Source organism: Aethalodelphis obliquidens, unplaced genomic scaffold (assembly GCF_003676395.1).
Source record: "Aethalodelphis obliquidens isolate GAN/ISIS:26980383/991018 unplaced genomic scaffold, ASM367639v1 scaffold59, whole genome shotgun sequence".
NCBI classification, from domain to species: Eukaryota; Metazoa; Chordata; class Mammalia; order Artiodactyla; family Delphinidae; genus Aethalodelphis; species Aethalodelphis obliquidens.
In genome coordinates, this window is record NW_020838003.1 from 9,832,664 (window position 1) to 9,859,302 (window position 26,639).

General features: G+C 35.2%; 1 protein-coding gene and 1 long non-coding RNA gene across 6 annotated transcripts in view; one reads left to right on the top strand and one right to left on the bottom strand.

Moving 5' to 3' along the window:
• LOC113609839 (vesicle-associated membrane protein 8-like) overlaps nt 1–24,909 on the top strand; it is a 31,342-nt gene extending 6,433 nt beyond the window's left edge. For 2 of the 3 annotated variants that reach the window (XM_027087489.1, XM_027087490.1), the window contains 4 exons: nt 1,638–1,734; nt 3,320–3,421; nt 10,508–10,666; nt 24,721–24,909. In XM_027087489.1, the coding sequence (XP_026943290.1) occupies nt 1,638–1,734; nt 3,320–3,421; nt 10,508–10,666; nt 24,721–24,858 (496 nt within the window). In that variant the 3' untranslated portion in view covers nt 24,859–24,909. The remainder of the gene's footprint in view (nt 1–1,637; nt 1,735–3,319; nt 3,422–10,507; nt 10,667–24,720) is intronic. The other variant, XM_027087491.1, reaches the window with a different exon arrangement.
• On the bottom strand, nt 1,657–24,714 carry LOC113609840 (uncharacterized). Of its 3 annotated transcripts, none has more exons than XR_003428830.1 (5): nt 23,216–24,714; nt 20,111–20,161; nt 18,156–18,330; nt 12,752–12,817; nt 1,657–3,109 (listed from the first exon to the last, which is right to left on the bottom strand). It is a non-coding gene; the product is annotated as an uncharacterized LOC113609840 (long non-coding RNA). The 3 variants fall into 3 exon arrangements; XR_003428831.1 differs by having other exon boundaries at nt 1,734–3,109; nt 18,156–20,161; nt 23,216–23,335; nt 23,632–24,714; XR_003428829.1 differs by having other exon boundaries at nt 1,734–3,109; nt 18,156–20,161.
• Nucleotides 24,910–26,639: the final 1,730 nt, after the last annotated feature.

Genomic DNA, 26,639 nt, shown 5'->3' on the forward strand with positions numbered 1-26,639 from the left:
CCACCTTTCCAGTTCCTCAGGCCTAAAACCTTCGGGATCCTTGACTTTGGTCTCTTTTACTTCCAAACCCAGCCCATCAGCAAATCCTGTTGTCTTTACCTTCCAAACATATTCAGAATCTCACAACCTCTGCCACCATCTCTTGCTTGGGTGACTTGATATAAAGTTAAGTTCTTTTTTTTATTATTTTGTTTTTTATTTTTAAGGATTGCACTCTTTAAAGTTTGATTTAATAACATTTTATAATTATGTAAAACATTTATATGGCTCCAAAGTCAAATCTACAAAATGAGTTTCCTTCACAAAGTCTAATTTTCATTGCTTTCTTCACACTACTCTCTCTCCCTCTATGTAGGTAACCATTTCGAATAAGTTCTTAGTTTATCATTTTCCTTTTTTTTTTTTTCTATAAGAGACACATACATATATTTGTACTTCCCTTATGTTAGGAAATGAGACTGATACATAAATTGCAGTACATCATACACACTTTTCTCCATCTTGCATTTGTCAGTTAACAATATATCCTAGTCATCAGGTATTCAAGATTTTTAATATTTAAGGATGGTTTCTGAGTGTTACCAATAACACACTAAGCATAAATTTAAAATCACATCCAGTATCAATTTAGAACACATATATAACTTTTGGAGAGATGACAGAATTAGCAACTCTTTTCCTGTGAAGACTCCTCCCTATTTAAAAATAAAAATATTTTCCTAGTGGATATTATGCATGTCAATTAATATCATCATTAAAAATATTTGTAGCATATTGTATTCATGATATGATATCAAGGATTTATATTGAAGGGGCACATATCTTAAGTTTTCTGCCCCTGGGATTATCTTTTCTACCTATTTTTGAGATGCCTCATTCTCATATCTATCCAGTTTAGCATTTGAACAGGCCTGTTGCCTGTTAACCATTTGGATACAGAGTGCTCAAAAATGACTAGATTAAAGCCTAGGCACCAAGCAACTATTTTGGTTGCCATATTCCTAAATTTTCTGGATTGTTGGGTAGTAAAGATGGAAGCACTTTCCAAGAGTCTTCTAGCCTCCTAATAAGTGAGTCTGAGAAGGCACAAAAGGTCTAGAAGTTGGAGTGGTCAGGAAAAGCTACACTGGATTACTATAGGGGAGTTTAATTCCCCCTCCCGGACTCATCCTGTGCTCTAGAATATTTGGTCTTGGGAATTTACAACTTTCAAATTCTAATCTATCATAATAGAAAGCCAAGAAGTGCCAAAATTAAATATGTCTACCTAAAAATATAAGGATAGTAAAAATCAGTGAACATAGCATTTTCTCTTTGATCAGAATCTAGATTCAGTCTTGGAATGAGAATGACTTCCATCAAAGGCATGTGAAATATATATGATTAGATTATTAGAATTTTCTCTATTGTAATTTATTTTTATTGATGCAATTTTAAATGCATATTCACATTTTAGAGAGTTTTTATTTAACATAGTTTAATTTTTCAAAGGTATGAAAGATTTCTAATTATTCTGATTATAAAAAGTTATCTACATAGTTTTTATACTATTAATGAGAGCTTGAAAACGAAATTAAATTCTCTGTATCAGTACTTAATTTAATATTATCATGTAACTGAATGTATTCTTTTCAAAGCTTTGTCTACCATACTCTCTTTATTGACGGAATCACTTACCTGTGTGCCTCAGACAATGCCTTAGATACTGTAACACCATCTGCATTTCTTAAAAATGTAAGTAATTTCTTTTACTGCTTTGACTTTTTCAGTTATTGAAATTATGAGGTCTGTTTTATAGTTTATTGGTAATAATGTCCCTAACCAAAAGCAGATCTGTCTATATAGCAGAGCCATTAGTGACCTTCAGAGATTTCTTACCTTCATCCCTCATCTGTCTTCTGCTTCTACAATTCCCCTAACTCTTAAGCAAGATCTACAAAGATGATTAACCCAGATCATCTTTGGAATCTCTCATATTTATTTTGTTCTTTAAAAATAAGAAAAATTAAGCTTTACTAATATTTAATATACCTTCTCAATAGCATATGTATTTAATTTTCAAATAATTATAGATAAGACACTTCTGGCAGAAAATATGAATCAATTATGAGTTAAATGAAAAAAAATTTTTTTAATCAAGATATACTACTTTTAGAGAACGTTTTACCTGAAAGTTGCCAACAAATATGAAATATGATAGAGTACTTATGTGTATGTACTTATACAGATACATGAGATTTTATAAATTTCTTAAAGCCTAGTTAACCTTCTCAATAGATATCATCTACTGCTGACTATCACCCAGTGTCTAACTTCCAACTAGAATAAGACTGTGAAAGGCAGTCTCAGAGACAGACTAGGGCTAAACCATTATTCTGGTAATTTTATGATCCAAATAGTATGTTTTTTTCTTATTTTAAAAAGTTAATAATACTAATCTTCAATTTTATTCACAAATATATAATTTAGGAAAAATATTTTAACAAAAAATATTAATGGAAAAATCGGTCAGCTGTACTATAGTTATTAATAGTTATTCTCCAGTCACATTATGCATATATTTCATTTGTTTAGTGTACCAACTTGTTTTAACACAACTCAAACTGTAACCATATATAGAATCAAGGATTATAAGGCCTAATATTGTAATTCACTCTACATTTATGCCTAGACAATTGTTAGCATCTACATGATAAACACTGTTAGCCATTTAACTGACTATACTCTAATTTTTTTTCCCCTCTCTGCCATTATGGAAAAACATCCAACTTTTCCAACTTTCCAAAACCAGACTGCATGATTTTTACCACTGCTTTTCGGGTGATACAACATTAAGTACAAACAATTGTCAGAATTCCTTCTTAAAGCTTTGAAATATCATATAACAACCCTATAGGGTTTGGAAGATAGTCTCATGACATTTAGTTGGGATTGTTTTGTTATCATTGAATGGATTTTGAGGGTAAGAGCAGGAGGGGAAAATGAAAAGCACTTACTTAGAGAATATCAGTGACTCCTATCCTTCCTTGTCTGCCAGAGGTGAACATCTGCAAGTCCCCTCAAGTCTTCAGAAATACCAATACCAAAGAATCAAGGTAGCACCTGCAATCTCACGATACGAGATATGAGATATGAGCACACTTTTCATTAATACTGCATCTTTAAAATAGAAAAGATACCCTGCCACCAAAATTCTAGAACTGTTCTGGTTTCTTTTATTGAAAGTTTCTGCCAGACTTTGCTTCAAATAAACACTTACTATGTAATTCTCCAGTTGAAATTATCTATATAATTTAAATATTTCCATTAATTTCCCCAGGTTAGTGAGACTTTTCTGAGAAATCCTTTGATGTCACAAGAACATTTTTCTCCGTCAAATGCAGTTGCTACAGATTTTCAACAAGTATTAGGAAAGTATATGGTATGTAACCTCCAAGTGTGGTCCTAAACATTGTCAGTATTACATCTGACAAATCAGTTAGGAATTATGAGTTAAGAGCTGTTAAGGTGAATGAGAACTAAGAACTTCTATCTCTATATAATGATAAGGAATGATATCCATGAAATATTGATAAATATTGAATAAAGCAAGACAGAGAAAATATATATGGTATACTGTTATTTACTTACCATCCTTGTATGCAACCATTTAAGAAAGAGGGAATAAATACAAATATGTTTGCTTATAGCAAAAAAAGGGGGGGATGGGGGGACAAAGGAAGGATAAACCAAAAACATTTCAGTGGTTGCCTGTGTATGGATGGGGACAGGAATAGAAACTAGACCTCTCTGAATGAAACTTGTCTTGCAAATTCAACTTGGAACCATGTAAATATTTTACACAATTTTAAAAATTATAATAATCATAATCATTGTGTAAATATTTTACACAAATATTAAATTAAATATTTTTAAAGTAGTCCCTCAGCAGAAATTAACATTGTAAATCAACTATACTTCAATAAATTTTTTTTAAAAGAGTAGTCCCTTTTAAGTGAAATAAGACAGTCACAAGAGGACAAATACTGTGTGATTCCACTTATATGAGGTACATAGAGTGGTCAGATTATTTATAGAGACAGAAAGTAGCAAGGTGGTTGCCAGAGCCTGGGAGGAAGGGAGGAGGAGAAGTTATTGTTTAATGGGTACAGAGTTTCAGTTTGGGAAAATAAAAAGGTTCTGGAGATAGATGGTGGTGATATACTTAATGTGAACATACTTAATGCCACTGAACTGTACAGCTAAAAATGGTTAAAATTGTACATTTTATGATATGTATGTTTTACCATAATAAAGTTTTTTTTCTTTTATTGAAGTACAGTTGCTGTACAATATAAGTTACAGGTGTACAATATAGTGATTCACAATTTTTAAAGGTTATACTCCACTTATAGTTATTATAAAATATTGGCTATATTCTGTATGTTTTACAATATATCCTTGTAGCTTTTTTTTTTTTTTTTTTGCTGTACGCGGGCCTCTCACTGCTGTGGCCTCTCCCGTTGCGGAGCACAGGCTCCGGACACGCAGGCTCAGCGGCCATGGCTCACGGGCCCAGCCGCTCCGCGGCATGTGGGATCTTCCCGGACCGGGGCACGAACCTGCGTCCCCTGCATAGGCAGGCGGACTCAACCACTGCGCCACCAGGGAAGCCCCCTTGTAGCTTATTTTTTTCCTAATAGTTTGTACCTCTTAATCCCCTACACCTACCTCACCCTCCTCCCCTTTCCTGACCCCACTGGTAACCACTAGTTTGTTCTCTATATCTGTCAGTCTGCTTCTTTTTTGTTATATGCCTTAGTTTGTTGTATTTATTAAATTCCACATGTAAGTGATATCATACAGGATTTGTCTTTCTCTGTCTGACTTATTTCACTTAGCATAATGCCCTCCAAGTCCATCCATGCTGCTGCAAATGGCAATATTTCATTGTTTTTTACAGCTTAGTAGTATTCCATTGTATATATGTATACCACATCTTCTTTTTGTTTTGTTTTTTTGTTTTTACCACATCTTCTTAATCCATTCATCTGTTGATGGACACTTAGGTGGCTTCCGTATCTTGGCTATTATAAATAATGCTGCTATGAACATTGGGGTGCATGTATCTTTTCAAATTAGTGTTTTGGGTTTTTTTCGGATATATACCAGGGAGTAGAATTGCTGGGTCATATGGTAGTTCTATTTTTATTTTTTTGAGGAAGCTCCATACTGTTTTCCACAGTGGTTGTACCAATTTACATTCCCATCGTCAGTGTATAAGGGACAAACCAAATATTTGATGATACTAAGGAATATTTTTGGATGTGATCAAGATGTTGTGGTTTTGTTTTTTAAGAAAAACAAGGCCATATCTTTTAGAGATACAGATTGAAGCATTTACAGATTAAAATAATAGACTGTCTAGAATTTGCTTTAAAATAATACATTTGGGGAAGGAGTAATCAGTAGTAGTACAGATGAAATAAGATTGGCCATGTGTTGATAACTGCTGAAAGTAGGTGATGGGTACACTAAACAATTCACTCTGCTTCTGTATATGTTTGAACTTTTCCATAATAAAATATTTTAAGTATACCTGCATTAGTTTTCTATTTATGGTAACAAATTTGTATGGTGGGCTTCCCTGGTGGCGCAGTGGTTGAGAATCTGCCTGCCAATGCAGGGGACACGGGTTCGAGCCCTGGTCTGGGAAGAGCCCACATGCCACGGAGCAACTAGGCCCGTGAGCCACAACTACTGAGCCTGCGCGTCTGGAGCCTGTGCTCCGCAACAAGAGAGGCCGCGATAGTGAGAGGCCCGCGCACCGCGATGAAGAGTGGCCCACGCTTGCTGCAACTAGAGAAAGCCCTCGCACAGAAACGAAGACCCAACACAGCCAAAAATAAATAAATAAATAATTTGTATGGTAACAAATTACCACAAATCAGCAGCCTAAAACAACACACATTTTATTATCTCACAGTTTTTATGAGTCAGGAAGCAAGGCATGGTTTAACTGGGTTTTCTGCTCAGGGTCTCACAAGGCTTCAGTGAGTGTGTCAGCCAGACTATGTTCTCATCTGGAAGCTCTGGGGAAGAATCTGCTTCCAGCCTCATTCAGATTGTTGCAGAATTTATTTCCTAAGAGCTGTGCGAGGGATGCAGCTTTTTGCTGGCTGTTGGCTGGAGGACACCCTCGGTCCTAAAGACTGATAGCAGTTCTTTGCCACAAGGGCGTCCTCAGCACAGCTGCTTGCTTCTTCAAGGCCAGCAGAGGAATCTCTCACTCCAGTCTGCTAAATATTATATAATATGATGTAATCACAGGAGTGACCTCATCACCTTTGCTTCCATTCGTTAGGGGCAGATCACACTGAAGGGGAGGGAATTTTATAAAGATGTGACTCAGTGGGGGTCCCCACAGGGTGAGTCCACCACAATGCCTGAAGAAGTAACTAAGGATAGATATATTAAATTTGTATATTCTCTTATGGAGAATTCTGCAATATTCAAACAGCTAAAATATATAATTAACATAGCTCCTGAAAACCCTGCGAAAATATGCACATTTTAAGCAGTTAACACATCTGACATCAAAGAAATTTGTTTAACATGTATAAACTAACCTGGTGAGCTTCAAATCTGTAGAAAATTTTATAAAAGGTGTTGACTTTTTTATACTATGATTAGAAAAATGCACACAGCAAAAAAAAAAGTAGTTTTGAGAGAGTTTTAAATATATTTATATATATAAATGTACCAAATGCCATTGAATGGACTATGAATACATTATCTTAACAAAACTTAGATGAGTCTCTTAATCTTAAAAGATTAAGCATTTTTTAAAAGGAGAGAAAAAGAGAAAAGGAATAAAAAGAAAAATCAAAGATTCACCATTTATCTTAACTTGATTATGTCTTTTTTTAATTAATTTTTATTGGAGTGTAGTTGCTTTACAGTGTGTGTTAGTTTCTGCTGTACAGCAAAGTGAATCAGTTATACATATACATATATCCACTTTTATTTGGATTTCCTTCCCATTTAGGTCACCACGGAGCACTGAGTAGAGTTCCCTGTGCTATATCTTAACTTGATTATGTCTTAATAAAAAATTTTAACCCATGAGCCATAGAAGCATCCACTAAACATTTCTTAACACAAGCCACCAAAACCTTATTTCCAAATAAGGTCACATTCACAAGTATCCAGAATTAGGACTTAAAAGAATCTTTTTTGGGGAGACACATTTCAACTAGGAATTCCCTCTTTTCTACATTCCAACTAGTGAGCTCCTCACAGAACATTAATTGTAAGTTGCATGGTCCAGTGACCAAGATCAGAGTTCTGTTTAAGGTGGATTTGATCACTTGCCAAAGAGCAGGGGATTTTAATATCATTTTTAGATTTAAAAATAATGCTCATTAATAAAGTGAGATAATACAAAAGTATAAAAAGTGAAATATAAATATCTCCTACAATCTCAATCAAACCCCCCTGAGGTGAACACTCTTAACAGTTTGGTGTGTAAGCTTCCAGAATTTATATATTTATTTATTTATTTTTATTTATTTATTTATTTATTTATTTATTTATTTATATTTATATATATTCACAAAACTGTGATCATTAGTACAATAGGTAAAGGCTTAATCTCTAGAGCTTCTTAGTCTGAATCCTTGTTTTGCCTCTAGCTGTGTAACATTGGGCAATATATTAACTTTCTCAGTCTGAGTTTTCTTATTTAGAAAATAAAAGATGAAAAGAGTAGTACTTTATATAATGGTTTGGGAATTAAATGAACTATACGTGTGAAGTGCTTAAAACAGTGCCTGCCACATACTAAGTGCTTGATAAGTTATTATTTAATACTCTTCTGCAGCTGCAGCTTACTTTTTAAATATAACACTATATCTTAGAGATCATTTTTTATTGAAGTATAGTTGATTTACAATGCCATGTTAGTTTCAGGTGTACAGCACAGTGATTCAGTTATATATATATATATATTCTCTTTCAGATTCTTTTCCCTTACAGGTTATTACAAAGTATTGAGTACTCTGAGTATCATTAAATATAGTTGACTGTAGTTCCCTGTGCTATACAGTAGGTCTTTGTTGATTATCTATTTTACAAGTAGTAGTGTATACATGTTAATCCCAAACTCTTAATTTATCCCTCCCCACACTGTCCCCCTTGGTAACCATAAGTTTGTTTTCTATGTCTGTGAGTCTCTTTCTGTTTTGCAAATGAGTTAATTTGTGTCTTTTTTTTTTTTAGATTGCACATATAAGCAATATCATATGATATTTGTCTTTGTCTGGCTTACTTCACTTAGTATGATAATCTCTAGATCTATCCATATTGCTGTAAATGGCATTATTTCATTCTTTTTTATGGCTGAGTAATATTCCATTATATATATATATATATATATATATATATATATATATATATATATATACACCACACCTTCTTTATCCATTCCTCTGTCGATGGACATTTAGGTTGCTCCTGTGTCTTGGCTGTTGTAAATAGTGCTGCAGTAAACATTGGGGTGCATGTATCTTCTCAAATTACAGTTTTCTCCAGATGTAGAGGTCATTTTTAATATGGATAGAGTTGAAGACAAAAATAGCAACAAAGAACAAGAGCAATGAATAGAAAATGGTAACAAATATGGTAGATATTAATCCAGCTATATCAATAATCACTTTAAAAGTTAATGGCCTAGGACTTCCCTGGTGGTGCACTGGCTAAGAATCTGCCTGCCAATGCAGGGGGCATGGGTTCAAGCCCTGGTCCAGGAGGATCCCACATGCTGTGGAGCAACTAAGGCCATGTGCCACAACTACTGAGCCTGTGCTCTAGAGCCCACGAGCCACAACTACTGAGCCCACGCGCTGCAGCTACTGAAGTCCGCGCACCTAGAGCCTGTGCTCCGCAATAAAGAGAAGCCACCACAATGAGAAGCCCGTGCACCACAACGAAGAGTAGCCCCTGCTCACCGCAACTAGAGGAAGCCCGCACGCAGCAACGAAGACCCAACTCAGCCAAAAATAAATAAATAAATAAATTATAATAAAATTAAAAAGTTAATGGTCTAAATACACCAATTAAAAGAGATTGTCAAACGGGATCAAGAAGCTGTCATGAGAATGAGAAGACAAGCCGCAGACTGGGAGAAGATACTTGCAAAAGGCAAATCTGATAAGGACTATAACCCAAAATATACAAAGTACTCTTAAAACTCAACGATAAGAAAACAGACAACCCAATTTTTTAAATGGGCCAAATATTTGAATAGATACCTCACCAAAGAAGATATACAGATGGCAAATAAGCATATGAAAAGGCTCAACATCGTATGTCATTAGGGAATTGCAAATTATAGCAACAATGAAATACCCCTAACACACCTATTAGAATGGCCAAAATTCAAAACACTGACAACACCAAATGCTGACAAGGATGTGGAGCAATAGCAACTCTGATTCACTGCTGATGGGAATGCAAAATGGTATAGTCACTTTGGAAGACAATTTGGCAGTTACTTACAAAACTAACATACTCTTACCATATGATCCAGCAATAGTGCTCCTCGGTATTTACCCAAAGGAGTTGAAAATTATATCCACACAAAAACCTGTATGTGGATATTATAGCAGCTTTATCCATACTTGCAAAGACATGGCAGCAATCAAGATGTCTTTCCATAGGTGGATGGATAAACTACAGTACATCCAAACAATGGACTATTATTCAGCACTAAAAAGGAATGAGCTATTAAACCATGAACAGACATGGAGGAAACTTAAATGCATATTGCTAAGTGAAAGAAGCCAATCTGAAAACACTGCATACTGTATGACTCTAACTATATGGTATTCTGGAAAAGACAAAACTACGGAGACAGTAAAAAGACCAGTTTTTGCGAGGGCTCAGGGAAAAAGAAGTATGAATAGGTGGAGCACAGAGGATTTTAAGGGCAGTGAAACTGTTCTGTATGATACTGTAATGACAAAAACATGTCATTAGACGTTTGTCAAAATCCACTGAATGTACAATATTAACAGTGAACCCTAATGGAAACTATGGACTTTGGATGATAATGATGCATCAACATAGGGTCATCCATTGTGACAAATGGACCACTCAAGCACAGGATGGTGATAGTGAGGGCGGCCGTGCGTGTATGGGGGGTAAGGAGCATGCAGGAACTCTGTAATTTCCACTCAATTTTACCATGAACCTAAAACTGCTCTTTTAAAAAGTCTATTCAAATAAATACACAATTTAAATTCTTTAAAAATCCCCTGCTGATTGAATACATTGATATATACCCTCTCCTGCCACCCCCCATTTTTTCTGCATGATTCAGGTAGGACAGTTTGAGGCTTAGTTGATTCCTTATGCTGAAATACAAGTGAGATGAGCCTTTGACAACTTTGTTCTAATTTGTACAACATATTACAATAGATTTCATTTATAGAAAATAAAATGTATATTATATTTCACTTCTGTATAGATGAAATACAATAAAAATCAAGAGGACAGCTCGATATCCACACTGAAGAGTCAAGTAACTGATGTAAAATATGTTATGACCCAAAATATCGATAAAATTTTGGAAAGAGAAGAAAGATTGAATATCTTCACTGACAGAACAGATGATCTGCAAACAACTGTGAGTGTTACATGGCTGTCTTAATACCCAAACAGTGCTCTAAGTCATAGGATCATTGCCCTTGAGACAAACTGCCAAAAGCAAAAACATACTGGGACACTTGGTGAGATAATCCTATGTCACCAAATGATGGCTTTATCAAAAATTATTGAAGTGCAACTAAAATATTAAAAGAATAATTATAAAACAATCCAAATTTTAAAGCCCATTAAAGTAGAAAGTGGTTATTTGTGTAACAGAAGGGTTTCTTACATTAAGAAACACACAGGTTAGTCAACAAATAAATTGCAAGGGAAAAAAAGGAGAGGGAAACTTACCAATAAAAGGACTTAGAAGGTATATCAATTGCAATGTGTGATCCTTATTTGGATTTTGATTCAAACAAACTATAAAAGTGAAAATTTACAACTTCATGAGACAAATAGATATTTGAACTCTAGCTGGATATTAGATGAGGTTAAGGAATATAACTAATTTTTAGGTGTGATAATGGCATTGTGGTTATGTTTTTAAAAGAGTCATTACTTATTAGCGATACATACTAAAATGTTGACGGATGAAATTTTGTAACATCTGAGATTTGCTTCAAAATAGTTTGAGTGGGGGAGTAGAATGGTGTATAAATTAAACAAAATTGGCCATAACTTGACAATGGTTAAATCTGGTTGCTGAGTATACAGGGGTTCATTATACCATCCTGTCAACTTTTGTATGTGTCTGAAATTCTCTATTAGAAAATAGTTTTAAAACAATCACCAAGTGTTCACTAGTTCCTTTTGAGCATTTTTTTTGGCCACATCTCGCGACTTGTGGGATCTTAGTTCCCCAACCAGGGATCAAACCTGTGCCTCCTGCAGTGGAAGCTCGGAGTCCTAACCACTGGACTGCCAGGGAATTACCCCGCTTTGAGCATTTTAAATTTTATTTTTACAGATCTTTTCTACAAACACAGCCACCATATAAAGCAAAGTATACACACTACTTTTTACTCATCAAGTTCTATTGATTCAACCTCCTAAATCTTTTTTGTTCTAAGCCTCATTTTTTTCACCTTTCAAAACAATTTACCAAGGTATTATTCACATATATTCATCCAGTTTAAGTGTGGAGTTTGACAAATTGTGGTAATTGTGTACAATTGTGTGACCACAATCAAGTTGCGGACTAGCTCTTCCATCCTAAAATCTGCCCTCCTTTGTAGTTTACTCTTCCCCAACCCTGACCCCAACCAACCACTAATCTGCTTTCTGTCACTATAGTGTTGTCTTTTCTACAACGTCATATGAATAGAATCATACAATACAGTCTTTTGTGTTTGACTTCTTTTACTTAATATAATGTTTTTTATATTCATGTTGTTGTGTGTTAATATGTTATTCCTTATCATTGCTAAATAGTATTCCACAGATAGCTAAATCTCTTTTAAACACACCTTCTGCCCATCCCAATGCCACTCACTGTCTCACTCCAAGATCAATTATCTCGTCTGACTATGGTAATTCCCAGATTTAATGGTTCTCCCTATTTTTGGTTCTACTCTGCTCCAGTCATCCTCCATACCGACACTAGAGTATTCTTTTAAAATGCAAGTATGAGCGTTATCTATAGCCTTTTTGAAACCCTCTAGTGGTGCCCCTTTGTCCAAGCAGGGTAGAGTCCAACCTCCCTAACTTAATGAGCTTTCTTCTGATTATACTGCCAGTCATATCACCCAGAGGTCATGTCTTGTAGTTTATAAATCTCAAAAAATATCAGACTATTTGTAGTTCTCCAAAATACCTGTTGCATTATTTCACACCTTTATGCATACTGTTCCCTCTTTTTCCTTCCCCTAGAAAACTTCTACTCATCCATCAAAACCCAACTCAAGAATCATCTCCTCATCCATTGCCCAGACTGAGTTTATGCCTGTCTCATCTATGCCATCCCTGCACCTTGTATTTATTGATCAATTAAACAAATATCTTTTGAAGATCTACTGTCTACCAGGCTCTATAATAGGCACTAAGAATAATAAGGATGAATATGATAGCCACAACCCCAGCAAACAAGCACTCAATGTTAGTTAAATCAAACACTACTTACTTAAACAAAGCAATCCTCTACATTGTTTTTATAGCAGGAAAAAGATGTCACATCAGTTTGTATAATCTACAAAGAAGAATTAATAAAGTAAATCATTGTCTAGCATTGCAGTTGTTGTCTTTATGAGAGTTATAACACAAGAGTTCAGATAAAACTGTCCAAGCCATTTAGATTCATTCATTGTTCATTAATAAACATTCTTTGGGGGCCTGTTATATACAGGATATTATGCTTGTCATCTTCAGGGATAAAAGAATGGAATAAGATACTTGCCACAGTTTAATCTACTGCAGGAGACATATTTGTATAAACCTAACTGCAATATAAAGTATGTGTTAAGTGTCATAATAGACGGATAAAGCATAACAGCCAAACAGTGGATAACTGATAGTATCTACATTTTTACAACGCATTTTGAAATTAGTCAGAAAATTCCTTACCTCATTCAACATTTATTTCAAGTATGTGAAAAAGGGTTTTTTTTAATATTCATTTATTTATTAGCTGCCTTGGGTCTTAGTTGCACACACAGGATCTTTTGTTGTGGCGTGCAGGCTCTTTGCTGCGGTGCACGGGTGCACGGGCTCCAGAGCAAGCAGGCTCAGTAACTGTGGCGCGGGCTTAGTTGCCCTGGGGCATGTGGGATCTTAGTTCCCAGACCAGGGATTGAACCAGCGTCCTGTACATTGCAAGACGGATTCTTAACCACTGGACCACCAGGGAAGTCCCTATGAAAAAGTTTTGAGAATAATATATCTAATACCCTTGTAATCATCAGCCAGCTTTATCTGGACTTAATATTTTGCCACATTTGGTTCGGGCCTTTGTTTCTTAAAGAAATAAAATTATACATAAAATTAAAGTCCCCTGTGTACCTTTCCCAAGCCCATTCCACTCCCTCACCAGAAGAACCGCTATCGTGAATTTGATTTGAATCATTTGTATGCATGTTTTGATTCCTCTGCTATATATGTGTAGCTATATATGTATCTGTAGTATTGGTTTGCATTTTTAAACTTTGTATTTATGACATTATAATGAACTTATCCTTCTGCAACCTGAGTTTTTAGTTCAACATCATGTTTTTGAAATGTATTCATTTTGATACACTTAGCTCTAATTTATCAATTTAGCTACTGACAGCATATCATTACTATTTTAAGAAATACAGAAATACTTATCCTTTCCCCTTTTAATAAATATTAACGTAGATTCCAACTTCTTTATTATGAACAACACTGCACTGAACACCCTTGTACATGTCTTTTAGTACACATTTACAAAATGTTTCTAAGACAATGGTCTATAGAGTTTTTTGATCATGCATACTTATTCATAAAATATTCTTGAGAATGCATTTAAATATATATAAATTATATATATTCTTCGATAGTAATGTTATATATTAAAACATACTAATAGAAATTAAAAGAATGAGACAAAGATGAAATAAAATATTAAATAATTTTTCTTAAGAAAATTAAAACTGTCTAAGAAAAATTTTAATAATGTATTTTAATGATAGTGTGATTAAAAGTCAGATTTGATTACAAGTGACTATTTTTTGTCTCTAAATATGGCAGGTAGTGTTCAAACTAGAAGCAGAGATATATCCTCTTTGTCATTTTCTTGTTGTTTATCTTTGCCTTGTTAGTATAATTAACCCACATGTCTACTTTAGCTTAGTTAAAACTAAATAATATTACCCATGTATTACCCATAATTCACTTACCCATATAAATTGTAGGTATTGCAATACACTACAAGAGAGTGGACAAAGGGGTCTGCAGTGGCCAACTCTGCATCACTGTGGAATTTCCCCTCTACCCTCAAAACATCTTAACTTTCATGATTTACCATTTTACATCATACCTAGGGAAAATGTCAGTGCCTATCCATATGTTAAATTTTAAATATTTTCATTTCCTTCTTGTTTTTTAGATTAAAATGAACAAATAGATATGGTTCTAATATTATTTTCCTGCTCTCCAGTGGGTCATCTTTTACAACCCCCTGGGATGCTAGATCCCATTTTTGACCCACTGTTCTATAATATATACATAGAAATGGAATTGCTGGATCTTAAAATATGTGCACCTTTGAATTAGCCAAATGTTTCAAAATTGCTTTCCAAAGTGTCGTGCCAGTTTATACTCCCATCGGCACTGTATGAGAGGCCCCGTCGCTCCACACTGTCTTTCCAAAACCTGAGATTATTAGATTATAACTTTTAACAATCTGGTAGGGGAAAGAAAGTAACTATTGTCTTGATTTGCATTTCCCTAATTTGGGATGACAGAGAGCAATTTTTGTTTATTAACCATTAGCGTTTCTTCTGTGAGTGGCCTGTTGATATCCTTTGCCCATTTTGCTAATGGGGTGCTTGTCTTTTTTAATAATTTAGTATATATATATAAAATACTAATTTTATAACTATTAGAATAATGAATGAGTATATAATTCTTCATCCTAATACTTAGTTGTAGAAAGTGTAAATATGTTCTCCCAGTATGTGGATTGATTTTAACTTTGTGTATAGTGTCTTTTTTAGGACAGAAGTCTTTTCTCTTTACTATTTTTTTTATTGAAGTGTAGTTGATTTACACTGTTCTGTTAATTTCTGCTATACAGCAAAGTGATTCAGTTATACATATATAACTATATATACATTCTTTTTTTATATTCTTTTCCATTATGGTTTATCATAGGATATTGAATATAGTTCTCTGTGCTGTACAGTAGGACCTTGTTGTTTATCCATTCTATATATAAGAGCTTACATCTGCTAACCCCATCCTCCAATCCATCCCTTCCCAACACCCTCCCCCTTGGCAACCACTGGTCTTTTCTCTATGCCCGTGAGTCTGTTTCATAGACTGGTTCATTTGTGTCATATTTTAGATTCCATATATAAAGATATCATATGGTATTTGTCTTCCTCTTTCTGACTTACTTAGTATGATAATCTCTAGCTGCATCCATGTTGCTGCAGATGGCATTATTTCATTTCTTATGGCTGAGTAGTATTCCATTGTATATATGTACCACTTCTTCTTTATCCATTTATCAGGACAGATGTCTTTAACTTTCATGTAGGCAAATGTATCAGTCCTGTCCTTTATGCTTTCTGTGTCTTAAGAATGCCTTCCTTTCGCCAGGTTATAAAGATACTCTTATATTGTCTCCTAAAAGTTTTTATTTCTGCTTCTTAAACATGAACCTTTAAAACATCTGGAGTTTTATTTTTGCATAAAATATGAGGTAGGAATCAAATTCTATTATTTTCTGTATAAATAACCAGTTGCCCAAATGACCATTTATTAAATAGCTCAGACTTTCCCATTTGGTTTGTAATGCCAGCCTTGCCACATATAATGTTTTCATATGTAAACAATTTTCGTTCTTTTGATTCGTATGTATTATATTCTTCTGATCTATTTCTATTTCCTTGGGCCGGTACTACACCATTTTAGTTACTGTGGTTTTATGAGAAGTCTTAATATCTTACAGGGCAAGTTCGTCTACTTTCTCTTTTTTGGAAATTATGTTGGCAAGGCTTGCTTCTTTCTCTTTTGGGGAATTTTAGATTCTACATCTCAAGTTACACACACACACACACAAATTGTTGGGATATTAGTTGGAATTACATTAATATGGGGAGAACTGACACCTTTAAAATACTGTTTTCCCTTCTCTGAACATGCTATGTTTCTTCATTTTTCTAAGTCTCTTTCAAAATCTTTCAGTAGAGTTTTATAATTCTTCCCCTAAGGGTCTTGTACAACTTTTCTGAGATTTATTTCTTGATATCTTACTGTTTTTGTTGCTATTGTATGTGATATTTTTTAAACTACATTTTCAAAAAATTTTTGGTTAATAGGAACGCAGTCAATTTTTGCATACTGATTTTGTATCCCAAGTCTTGCTGAACTCTGTTATGGTAATATTGTTTGTTTGTGGACTTATTTGCATTTTCTACATAGAAATGCCATCATATATGAAAAATTACTGGATTTTTTTTATCCTTTCCAATATGTATTTTCTTTGCTTCCTTGTTCATGCCTCCCTCTCAAGTTAAAGGCAACTACCTTGAGGCCATTAGGCTTGGTTGGATAGGAAGCTTATACCCTTAATCTGATCTCTAATGCAGGGCACAATCTTTTTGTAATTGAGGTAAAATTCACATAACAAAAAATTAACATTTTAAAGTATACAATTCAGTGGCAATTGGTACATTCAAGATGTTGTGTACCCACCACCTCCATCTAGTTCCAAAACATTTTATCACCCCAAAAATAAACTTCATGCCCATTAAGCAATTACTCCCCAGCCCCTAACAACCAATAACCTACTTTCTGTCTCTATGGATTTACCAATTCTGAGTATTTCATATAAATGAAATTATACAATCTGTTATCTTTTGTGTCTGGCTTCTTTCACTTAGCATGATGTTTTCGAGGGTCATCCATGTTGTAGCATGTATCAGTACTTAATTCCTTTTTGGCTGAATAATATTCCATTGTATAGATTTACAACTTGTTTATCCATTCATCAAATGATGGACATCTGTGTTGTTTCTGCCTTTTGGCTACTGTGAATAATGCTGCTATGAACATTTGTGTACAAGTTTTTGTTTGAATAGTTGTTTTCAATTCTTTTATGTATGTACATAGGAATGGAATTGCTGGATTATATGGTAATTCTATTTTAACTTTTTGAGGAATTTCCAAACTATTTTCCACTGTGGTTGAACCATTTTACCTTCCCACCACTAATGTAAGAGGGTTCCAATTTCTCCACATCCTCTTCAACACTTGTTATTTTTCCTTTTTTTTTTTTTTTATTAAAGCCATCCTACCGGTGTGAAGTGGTATCTTACTTTGACTTGCATTTCAAGTCATTTGTCCATTTTTAATAGGTTTGGGGGGGGTTGTAATTGAGGAAGGGTAGAATCTTAATGGGCATCTGTCATTAAAAGGCCTTTTTAATCTAATGTCTTATTATTTGGGCCCCCAAACCATCAGCTCATCCAATGTTCCACATTTCTGCAGTCTCTCTATTCCTTTTCATTTCTTCTTGCAAACCAGCCAGTTGCTGCCTTGCTAAATGTAGCCAGTAACAAGAACTCACACTACCTTTCTATTTTCCAACCTTTTCTTCTAAAAGGACAGACTCAGTAGTATTTTGCCTGCCTTCCAAATTATCACAGGCAATAGTTTTAGCAAATATTTTACCCTGAAGAGCATTGGTCTTTATCTTTCCAGACTCTAATATCAGTTTCTTCTGTGCCTACCACCTGATGGCTAAGCCAGTGCTACATGTTTTAGAGTTCTGTATTGATAATAACAACATCTCATCCTACTACAATTTCACTATTAGAGAAACATTAGCTATACCAACATACCTCAAGTTTTCAGTGTTTTAACTCAACAGAGGTTAATTTCTCGGTTGTATAACAGTATAAGGCAGGCTTTCAGTGAGCAGACTTCCACAGGGTAATCCAGAAACCCAAGTTTTTTCCATTTTGTGACTCTGTCATTGCCTATGGCCCCTCAGAATCTTTCAATTTCAGGTGGCAGCTGGTTAAACAGGGAGTGGAAGAAGCACATTTGCTTTGAGCCAGTTCAGCCCAAAAGTGACACCCATCATTTCTACTCACAATCTATTGGTAGGAATTAGTCTTTTAGCTTTGCATAGGTACATGGGGTAGAGAGAGGACACAGCAAGGGGTGGGGTGAAGGGCCTGAGAAATGTGATCTGTGATTGGACAGTCTCTTGCCAGCAACAACTCTACATTATGGAAGGGGAACTCAAAGTCTTCAGTGGATAGCTGGCTGTCTTTATGATATCTGGAAGTTTATCACTAAAGGAAATTCTAAAGGAACTATATAGATAGTGGTAAAGGTGTAGGTAACACTAAATGAATATTGACTGCAATATAGGTGATGAGAAGTGGTTGGATTCTGGATATATTTTGAAGGTGGAGCGAATTAGAGTTGCTGACAGATTGGCCATGAGGTGAGAGAGAGTCAAGGAAGACTCCAAAGCTCTGAGCCTAGTTAACAGGAAGGATGGAAATTGAGTAGTTTCATTGCTTTCCTCACGTGAGCCCGCTGTGAGCACTAAATCCTAAGCCCTGCCTGCATGGCAGAGGCCAACATCATCACCTTCCCAAATCCAGAGGAGCTGCACCATCAGTGCAACTTCTCACTGCTTTCCTAGGTTCCTGCACTTGGCCTTACTCTTACTTTCTTCCAATATCAGTTATGCATTTAAAAGTTTGCTTCTTATATTTTATCTAGCATTTCTGAGTAGTAATAGTGGCAGGGTTATAGGGTTACATAATCCACTATATCACTGGATCTATTACTTTATTAGATTATATCATGTTTCTTTCTTATCAGAAAAGAGGCAACATCTAAATCCCAGAAAGTTATAGCAAAAAAATTGAGATTTTTTTTCACTTTACTGCCTTTCCTTCCAAACAAATCCCACTTTTATGTATATATTGTATTTTCATGATTACATGGGGAAAAATGACTTCCTCTTTGAAGCCAGTTGAGTAGAAGCAGCTCAATAAAAGATTAAATTTGGGACTTCCCTGGTGATTCAGTGGTTAAGACTCCCCACTTCCACTGCAGGGGCTGCCGGTTTGATTCCTGGTCCAGAAACTAGATCCCACATGCCATGCGCAATGCAGCCAAAAAAATAAAATAAAATAAAGGAAAAAAAAATAAAGATGAAATTTAACTGAAATATTTTACAATTGTTCTCAGATTATTTTCACACAGATATCACATAATCATTCTCACTAAACCCTCTATTTTTGCCTAACTAAATTAATTTTCTCTCTCTTGATCTTTTTGTAAAAGACCCAACTATTCTTAAACAGCAGATTTGGCTTTTTAACAAAAAGTAGGCCAATAAGCTTTCTGTCAGTCTGCCTACAGATAAATATGGGTCATGGATTTTAACTTGCAGATTAAACATATACATTTATTTTGGTATCCTCTCAAAACTCCAATAAAATGATAGGTAAAAACAACAATTAGAGATTTTAATGTATAAACCACTAGGATATTTTAGAAAAAGAACAAGAGAAAAGAAATTTCAAAATTTTGGAAGCTAGGAAAATGGGTTCTGAGTACTTAATAGCCTCATTAGAGCAGTAAAAGTTCGAAAAACAAGCTTATAGCAGAAGATATTAAGATGCCAAATGATCCAGGCCACAGAACCTTGGAAAGGATCATAAATTGGACACACATCGTACTTCTAAAAGGAGACACACGGTACTTCTAAAAGCAGTATGGGTCTAGAAAGAAGAGATTGGGTATAATGTGTTTAAAAGGAACATTTTACCTGTAGAGCCCCTTCCCGACTTTTTACAGCCACAGTTTCCTCTCCTTACCCCTGACAAAGGATAATAAATTGTATTATCTAAAGACAAAAGACCTAAGAGATTCTAAACTCATTTACCAGGTGCAGTTAAGGCCAGAGTGACCATCATATTAAAATTAGGTGGACTAAGTAAAAATCTGCATCCTGAATAGGGTGACCATTCCCCAACCTCTCTCCCAGTCAGCTTCACCCAGGCAGGAGATTAGAGAAGTCCTCCCTAAGAAAACTCACGAGGCCAAGGAAAAAAGACCCACAGATACTGACCTACAGATATTGAGGCATTCCCCCAATGAAATAGTCAGGTTCATACCAGATTATCCTATAGTGAAGCCCACCAAATGATAGCCCTCACTCACTCATATGGAGTTTCCAATCATCATTTTAGATCATGAGATATTTGAGAAAAATCTCTATAATAAAAAAAAAATCAAAGTAAACAGAAAAAAGGAACTCAGACAAAACAGATAATGCAGAAGCAAAAGAAAGCTTCATTTAAAAAAAAAGTCTCTCCGGGGGGAAGGATAAATTAGAAGTTTGGGGTTAACATGAACACACTACTATGTATAAAATAGATAACCAATAAGGACCTACTGTATAGCACAGGGAACTATACTCAATATTTTGTAATAACCTATAAGGGAAAAGAATATGAAAAGGAATATATATGTGTGTGTGTGTGTATATATATATATATATATATATACACACACATATACATATATATATACACACATATACATATGTATGTATATCTGAATCACTGTGCTGTACACCTGAAACTAACACAATATTGTAAATTATACTTCACTTAAAAAAAGCAAACAGGGCTTCCCTGGTGATGCAGTGGTTAAGAATCTGCCTGCCAATGCAGGGGACACAAGTTCGAGCCTCATTAGAGCAGTAAAAGCTGCTGGTCCGGGAAGATCCCACATGCCGCGGAGCAACTAAGCCCATGCACCACAACTACTGAGCCTGAGCTCTAGAGCCTGCAAGCCACAACTACTGAGCCCGTGTGCCTAGAGCCCGTGCTCCGCAACAAGAGAAGCCACCGCAACAAAGAGTAGCTCCCACCCACCACAACTAGAGACCCAATGCAGCCAAAAATAAATAAATAAATTTATTTTAAAAAAAAAAACCTCTCTAATGTCTTCAGAGAAATAATAGAAGACAATATTGTACAACCCTGAAACAAGAATGGAAAGCTATGTAAAAGCTTATTCATAGAACATAAAGATCTTTTGGAAGTTAAAACAACAGTAAAATTTAATTAAATAGAATGATTGTAATATAAAGTTGAGATATTCTCTCAGAGAGCAGAGCAAAAAGAGAGAGAAAAGACAGAGAATCAGTGTAAGAGCTCCAACATATGAATAACAGGATTTTCAGAAAAAGAAAATGAAGGAATCAGAGGGGAGAAAATCAGATTAATACAAGAAAAAATCCTAGAACTAAATAACATGAATTTACAGATTCAATGAACAACAAAAGAGGATCATAGCAGGGCATGTAATCTCGAAAGTATAGAACGTTAAAAAGGAAGAGAAGATTCTGAAGGTTTTTAGAGAGAGAGAAAAAACAAAGACTTGGCAATTAGAATAACAGATTTTGCAAAAGCAATAAACGGGTGCTAAACAAAAATGAAGGAATGCTTTTAAAATTCTGAAGGAAAATGATTTCCACATTAGACTTCTATACCCAAATTACCAAGGGTAGAATCAAGACATTTCTAGGCATGTAAATTCTCAGAAACATATCTCCCACTCACCCTTCCTAAGAAGTTTTCAGCAGAAATTTTTCACCAACAGAAGGAAATAAATCAAGAAAGGGAACGAAATGAGACTGAAAAAACAAAAGGCCCAGCACAAGAGAAGGGCATTCCCAGGATACTGGTGCAGAAAGATCTGAAGATTAAAGCTATAGGTATAGCAAACCTAGACCCCAACCAAACCACACTGGAGTAGATCAAAAGGCTCTGTGAGGAACTTCAAGATAAAGCAGAAGGATCCAACAGAGGAGCCATCAAAGGAAGGATATTTTCCAGCTCCTCTGGAAAGTTTGGGAATGAATTACTGGTTGGTAGATTAAAAACTAATAAATGAAAACATTTTAACTATCTACCTATTATTAGCTCTAGAGAAACCAAAAAGCTATACACTAAAGTCAATGTAGTCAAATATGCTCCATGTCTCAGGGAATAGTTACAAAGCTTTAATTAAACACAAATAGGAAAGGTATGTGTTTGGGGAAGGGGGGTTTGGAGGTATGGTAGGAGTTATATCCCCTTTTCTATAGTTGGAAACAGGAAAAATCAAGAAAAAAAATATATATATGGGGCTTCCCTGGTGGCGCAGTGGTTGGGAGTCCGCCTGCCGATGCAGGGGACGCGGGTTCGTGCCCCGGATCGGGAAGATCCCAAATGCCGCGGAGCGGCTGGGTCCGTGGGCCATGGCCGCTGGGCCTGCGCGTCCGGAGCCTGTGCTCCGCGGCGGGAGAGGCCACAACAGTGAGAGGCCTGCGTGCCGCAAGGAAAAAATTAAAAATATATATATATAGTTTCTAGCAATACAGAGGAAAACAAACAGCAGGAAAAAATAAACAGCTAAATGAGGTGCATTCAACAAGTATTTACTGAGCACCCACTACATGTCAGACACTGTTTTAGGTCAGCGTTTCTCAGCCGTGGCACACTCTGGACTATCCTATGCATTGTAGGATATTCAACAGCATTCCTGGCTTCTATCCATTAGATGCCCAGTAGCACCCCTACAGTCATGACAGTCAAAAATGTCTCCTGATATCGCCAAACGTCCTCTGGAGGGCAAAATTATCCCCAGGAGAGAACCACTGTTCCAGGAAATAGAGATACAACAATTAACAAAACACACGAAAAAGAGCTTAAAGTGATTACCTCTGAAAAATAGGATCAGGGTGAAGAGGAGTAGGGCAGGAAAATGCAGTTTTTACTCATAAGCCTTATAGAATTCTGACTTTTCAAACTATATATACACGCTACATTAATAAAAGAGAATAAATAGTCTAAGAGAAAGATATAAAGTCCATTTATACCTTAATTCACTGTTTCTACACGAGGCAGTATAGTCATGCAATTCTAGATTTGAATTCCAGCTCCACCACTTACTCTGAGGCAAGCAACTTAAACCATTCTGAGCCTCATTTTCTTCAACACTATAAAACAGGAATATTCACCTAGGGTTATTATAAGTATTGCATACTATTATGCAAAAATACATATAATGCATGTCCTATAGTACCTGCATTTTAAGCATTCAATAAATTATAACATCTTGGAAAGTATATATAGTCAGTAGCTTCCATACACCAGATCCTTGAGAATAACCACCAGCATCTTGGATATATAAACCTGGGGCTCCCATAACTTGTCATACACTAGTCATGAGACCATCTGAGTGGCATACCAGGACTCATGCCATTTATAGCATGCACTGTAATCATGTACATACCTTGATTTTGTTCTTGGAAAATCACCATATATACTGAGAGTAAAAAAGCAGATCTGTTGCACGAAGAAAGATAACTGAAATATGTTAGAATTTTACTCATCCAGGTGGCAGATAGCAGAAATCCATGTAAGCATCAAGCAATTTATTTGTATCACGCTATAGGAAAAGCAGTTACATATATTTTAAAAATAAAAAGGAGTAGACCAAATGAAAACAATAAAGCTTACTTCAGGGGATGGGGGGAAGGATTTTACAATTTCGTGTGACCGTGTTTCATTTCTCTCCACTGCTCCTTAGATTCTTTCAATAATCTTAATAAAATTTAATAAAAGTGAGCTATTTTGTTTAGGTTAATTAAGATATGAAACTTTTTATATCGTACTTAACGAAGTCCATCTCATTATTCATCAAAATATTAATTATAATAATGGCATAATTTATTCTTATATCCAGTCTCGATATACTATATTCACTACCTCAGTTAATCCTCACAATCTGGGCTACTATGTGGCAGATACTACTATCCTCATTTAATAGATTTAGTCATTCATTTTTTCAACAAATACTATTATAATTGAACACCTGCTCTATGTTGTTCGCTGTTGGGAATATAGCAGTGAATGAAACAGACAAAAAATCCCTGCCTTCATAGAACTTACGTTCTCAACAAACAACAAGTAAGTAAAATGTACATATTGTTAGATAAGAGATAAGTACTTTGGAGAAAAATAATGCATTGAAGAAGAAGAGGGCTTCTGGAATGGAGATGGGGTAGCGATTTTAAATAGGGTTGTAGGGGATAGTGGAATTTAAGTAAAATCATGATGTTAAGATGAGGAAACCAGTTCAGAGAGTTAGTAACTTATTCAAGGTCACAAAATTAATAAAGCCAAGAGAAGTATAGCTGAACACAATAAAGAATCTTGGTGCATCATTTTATAACAGCTGCTCAGACTTACTGAGACTTTTTGTGATTGGTCAAACCCAAATTAAATCTGTTCTTCTAAATCGTTCTAATAAGTATTGTAGTGTGCACATTAATCCAGAAATGGAAAGAAAACATTAAATTTGTGTTTATTTTCATTTCAGGCCAAAGAATCCCAAAAAACAAGAAAGATTCTTGGGAGGATATGGTGGAAACACTTCAAAAAGATTATAGTCATCACCATGGCCATTCTCCTTTCAATCATCATCATTCTTTTAAGTACAAATGTAATACCAACTTGACCCTTCTCCCCATCCCCAGCAGGTACCAATAAATTGTTATATGTAATTAGAGTTCTACAACCAACAACTACAAAAGCCTTCTCTAGTGGTAGGAGGAATGGAGGAAAAGGGGGTTGGAAGTATTTCCTTGTCCCTTTAGTGTTCCTTGACTCGTCTTTGTACCTCTCCCATTTCTGTAATCCCATTTGTTTTTGTTTTTTTTTTACCACTGCTCCACTACTCTTCTCTTTGTTAATATCACAAGCACATACCCTGAAATCAGACTGCCAAGCTTCAACTCTCCACTCTGCCACATACCATATAGATGACTTTGGACAAGTTGGTTAACCTTTGACCCTGTCTCCTCATCTTTAAAATGGAGCTAATAATAATAATATCGCATAGAGTTGTTGTCTACCACATAGAAAATGCTATTTAAGTGTTAACTATTACTTAATAGGAAAGATGGCTGCATTTATGGCATTGATTAAATCCCCATTATCTTACTCCTTACTCAGAAATGACCTTAAAATTCCCTTAGAAGAATTCTTACATGAGTACAGTCCAGATACACATTCACCTCTTCTACATATTCTTTCATGTGAAATGAAAATTCAAACCATTGTGTTTTATACTAGGCATTTCTTTGGGTAAAGATTAAAAAATTAGGAAACTATCATTTCTCTAATAAATCACAGGTCATGTCTTCCATTTTACCACCCTAACAGCTTTATTCTCTCTTTAACTGATACACTTCATCCAATAACCTTGAATCACTAAGATTTCTAAAACCCAAAACATTCAACTTCACTTCGCAGTTGGTTACAAGGTCTTATGAATTCTATTTCCTAACTGGGATGTTGAGGTCTAAAGTACGTTTTAAAAATCATAAAAATCATAGTGATCCATGGGGAAGAATAAAAAGATTAGAACAGGGGTTCCTGACTACTGGAGAACTCATTTTAATTCTGATAATGATCAAATATCAGCATTTTAAGTAGGTCCCAATTCCTCCAGCACAATATCACCTTTCTATTCACAAAATATTTTTTAAAGCATTTTAAATGTTAGAAACTTTTGGAGTTTCTGTAATTTATACCCAGGAAAAGAAATATAGTCTGACATATGTACTAAGTGCTTTGGGGGAGAGGTGTCTCATTAAATTTTACAATGACATGAAGAGGTAAAAACTATTGTTAGTATAATGTAAAGCACATAAAACTGGCTGGCACATAAGTGCTATGTTAATGTTAGTTCACATTATTATCTTTATTTTGCATATGAGAAAAGAGCAAAGTTAAATGGCATGTTCAAGATCACACAGCTAGAAAGCTGAGATTTTACTGATTCAAGTACTGACTGAGGTATATAGCCACGAAACCCACGTTTAACTCAGAGTATATTATCTGACCCCTTAAATTAATTGTGGGCCAGACAACACACATCAGTACTATTTTGCTTTGGACCAGGTTAGTAGGTTGTTTTGGTTGCGGGGGGGGGGTAGAGATAGGAATCTGAAGGAATACTGTGAGGATATTGTCATGCATTTTGCTGCCATTACTTTTGTAGCCCTATAAAATTTCTGTAATTTATAATTATGTACAAAACAATGTATTTGTATCCTGATTGCCAGTGAATACTAGCATATTTATTGCTAGAAGACATCAAATTTAACACCTAATCTAGCCACCACACCACCCCCAATTTTACATTTTAGGATGCCAAGACCCAGAAGCCTAAAAAATAAAAAAAATGCCTTTGCAACCTCCCTCCACTTGCAGCGCGTTTAAAGCACAGGCTAT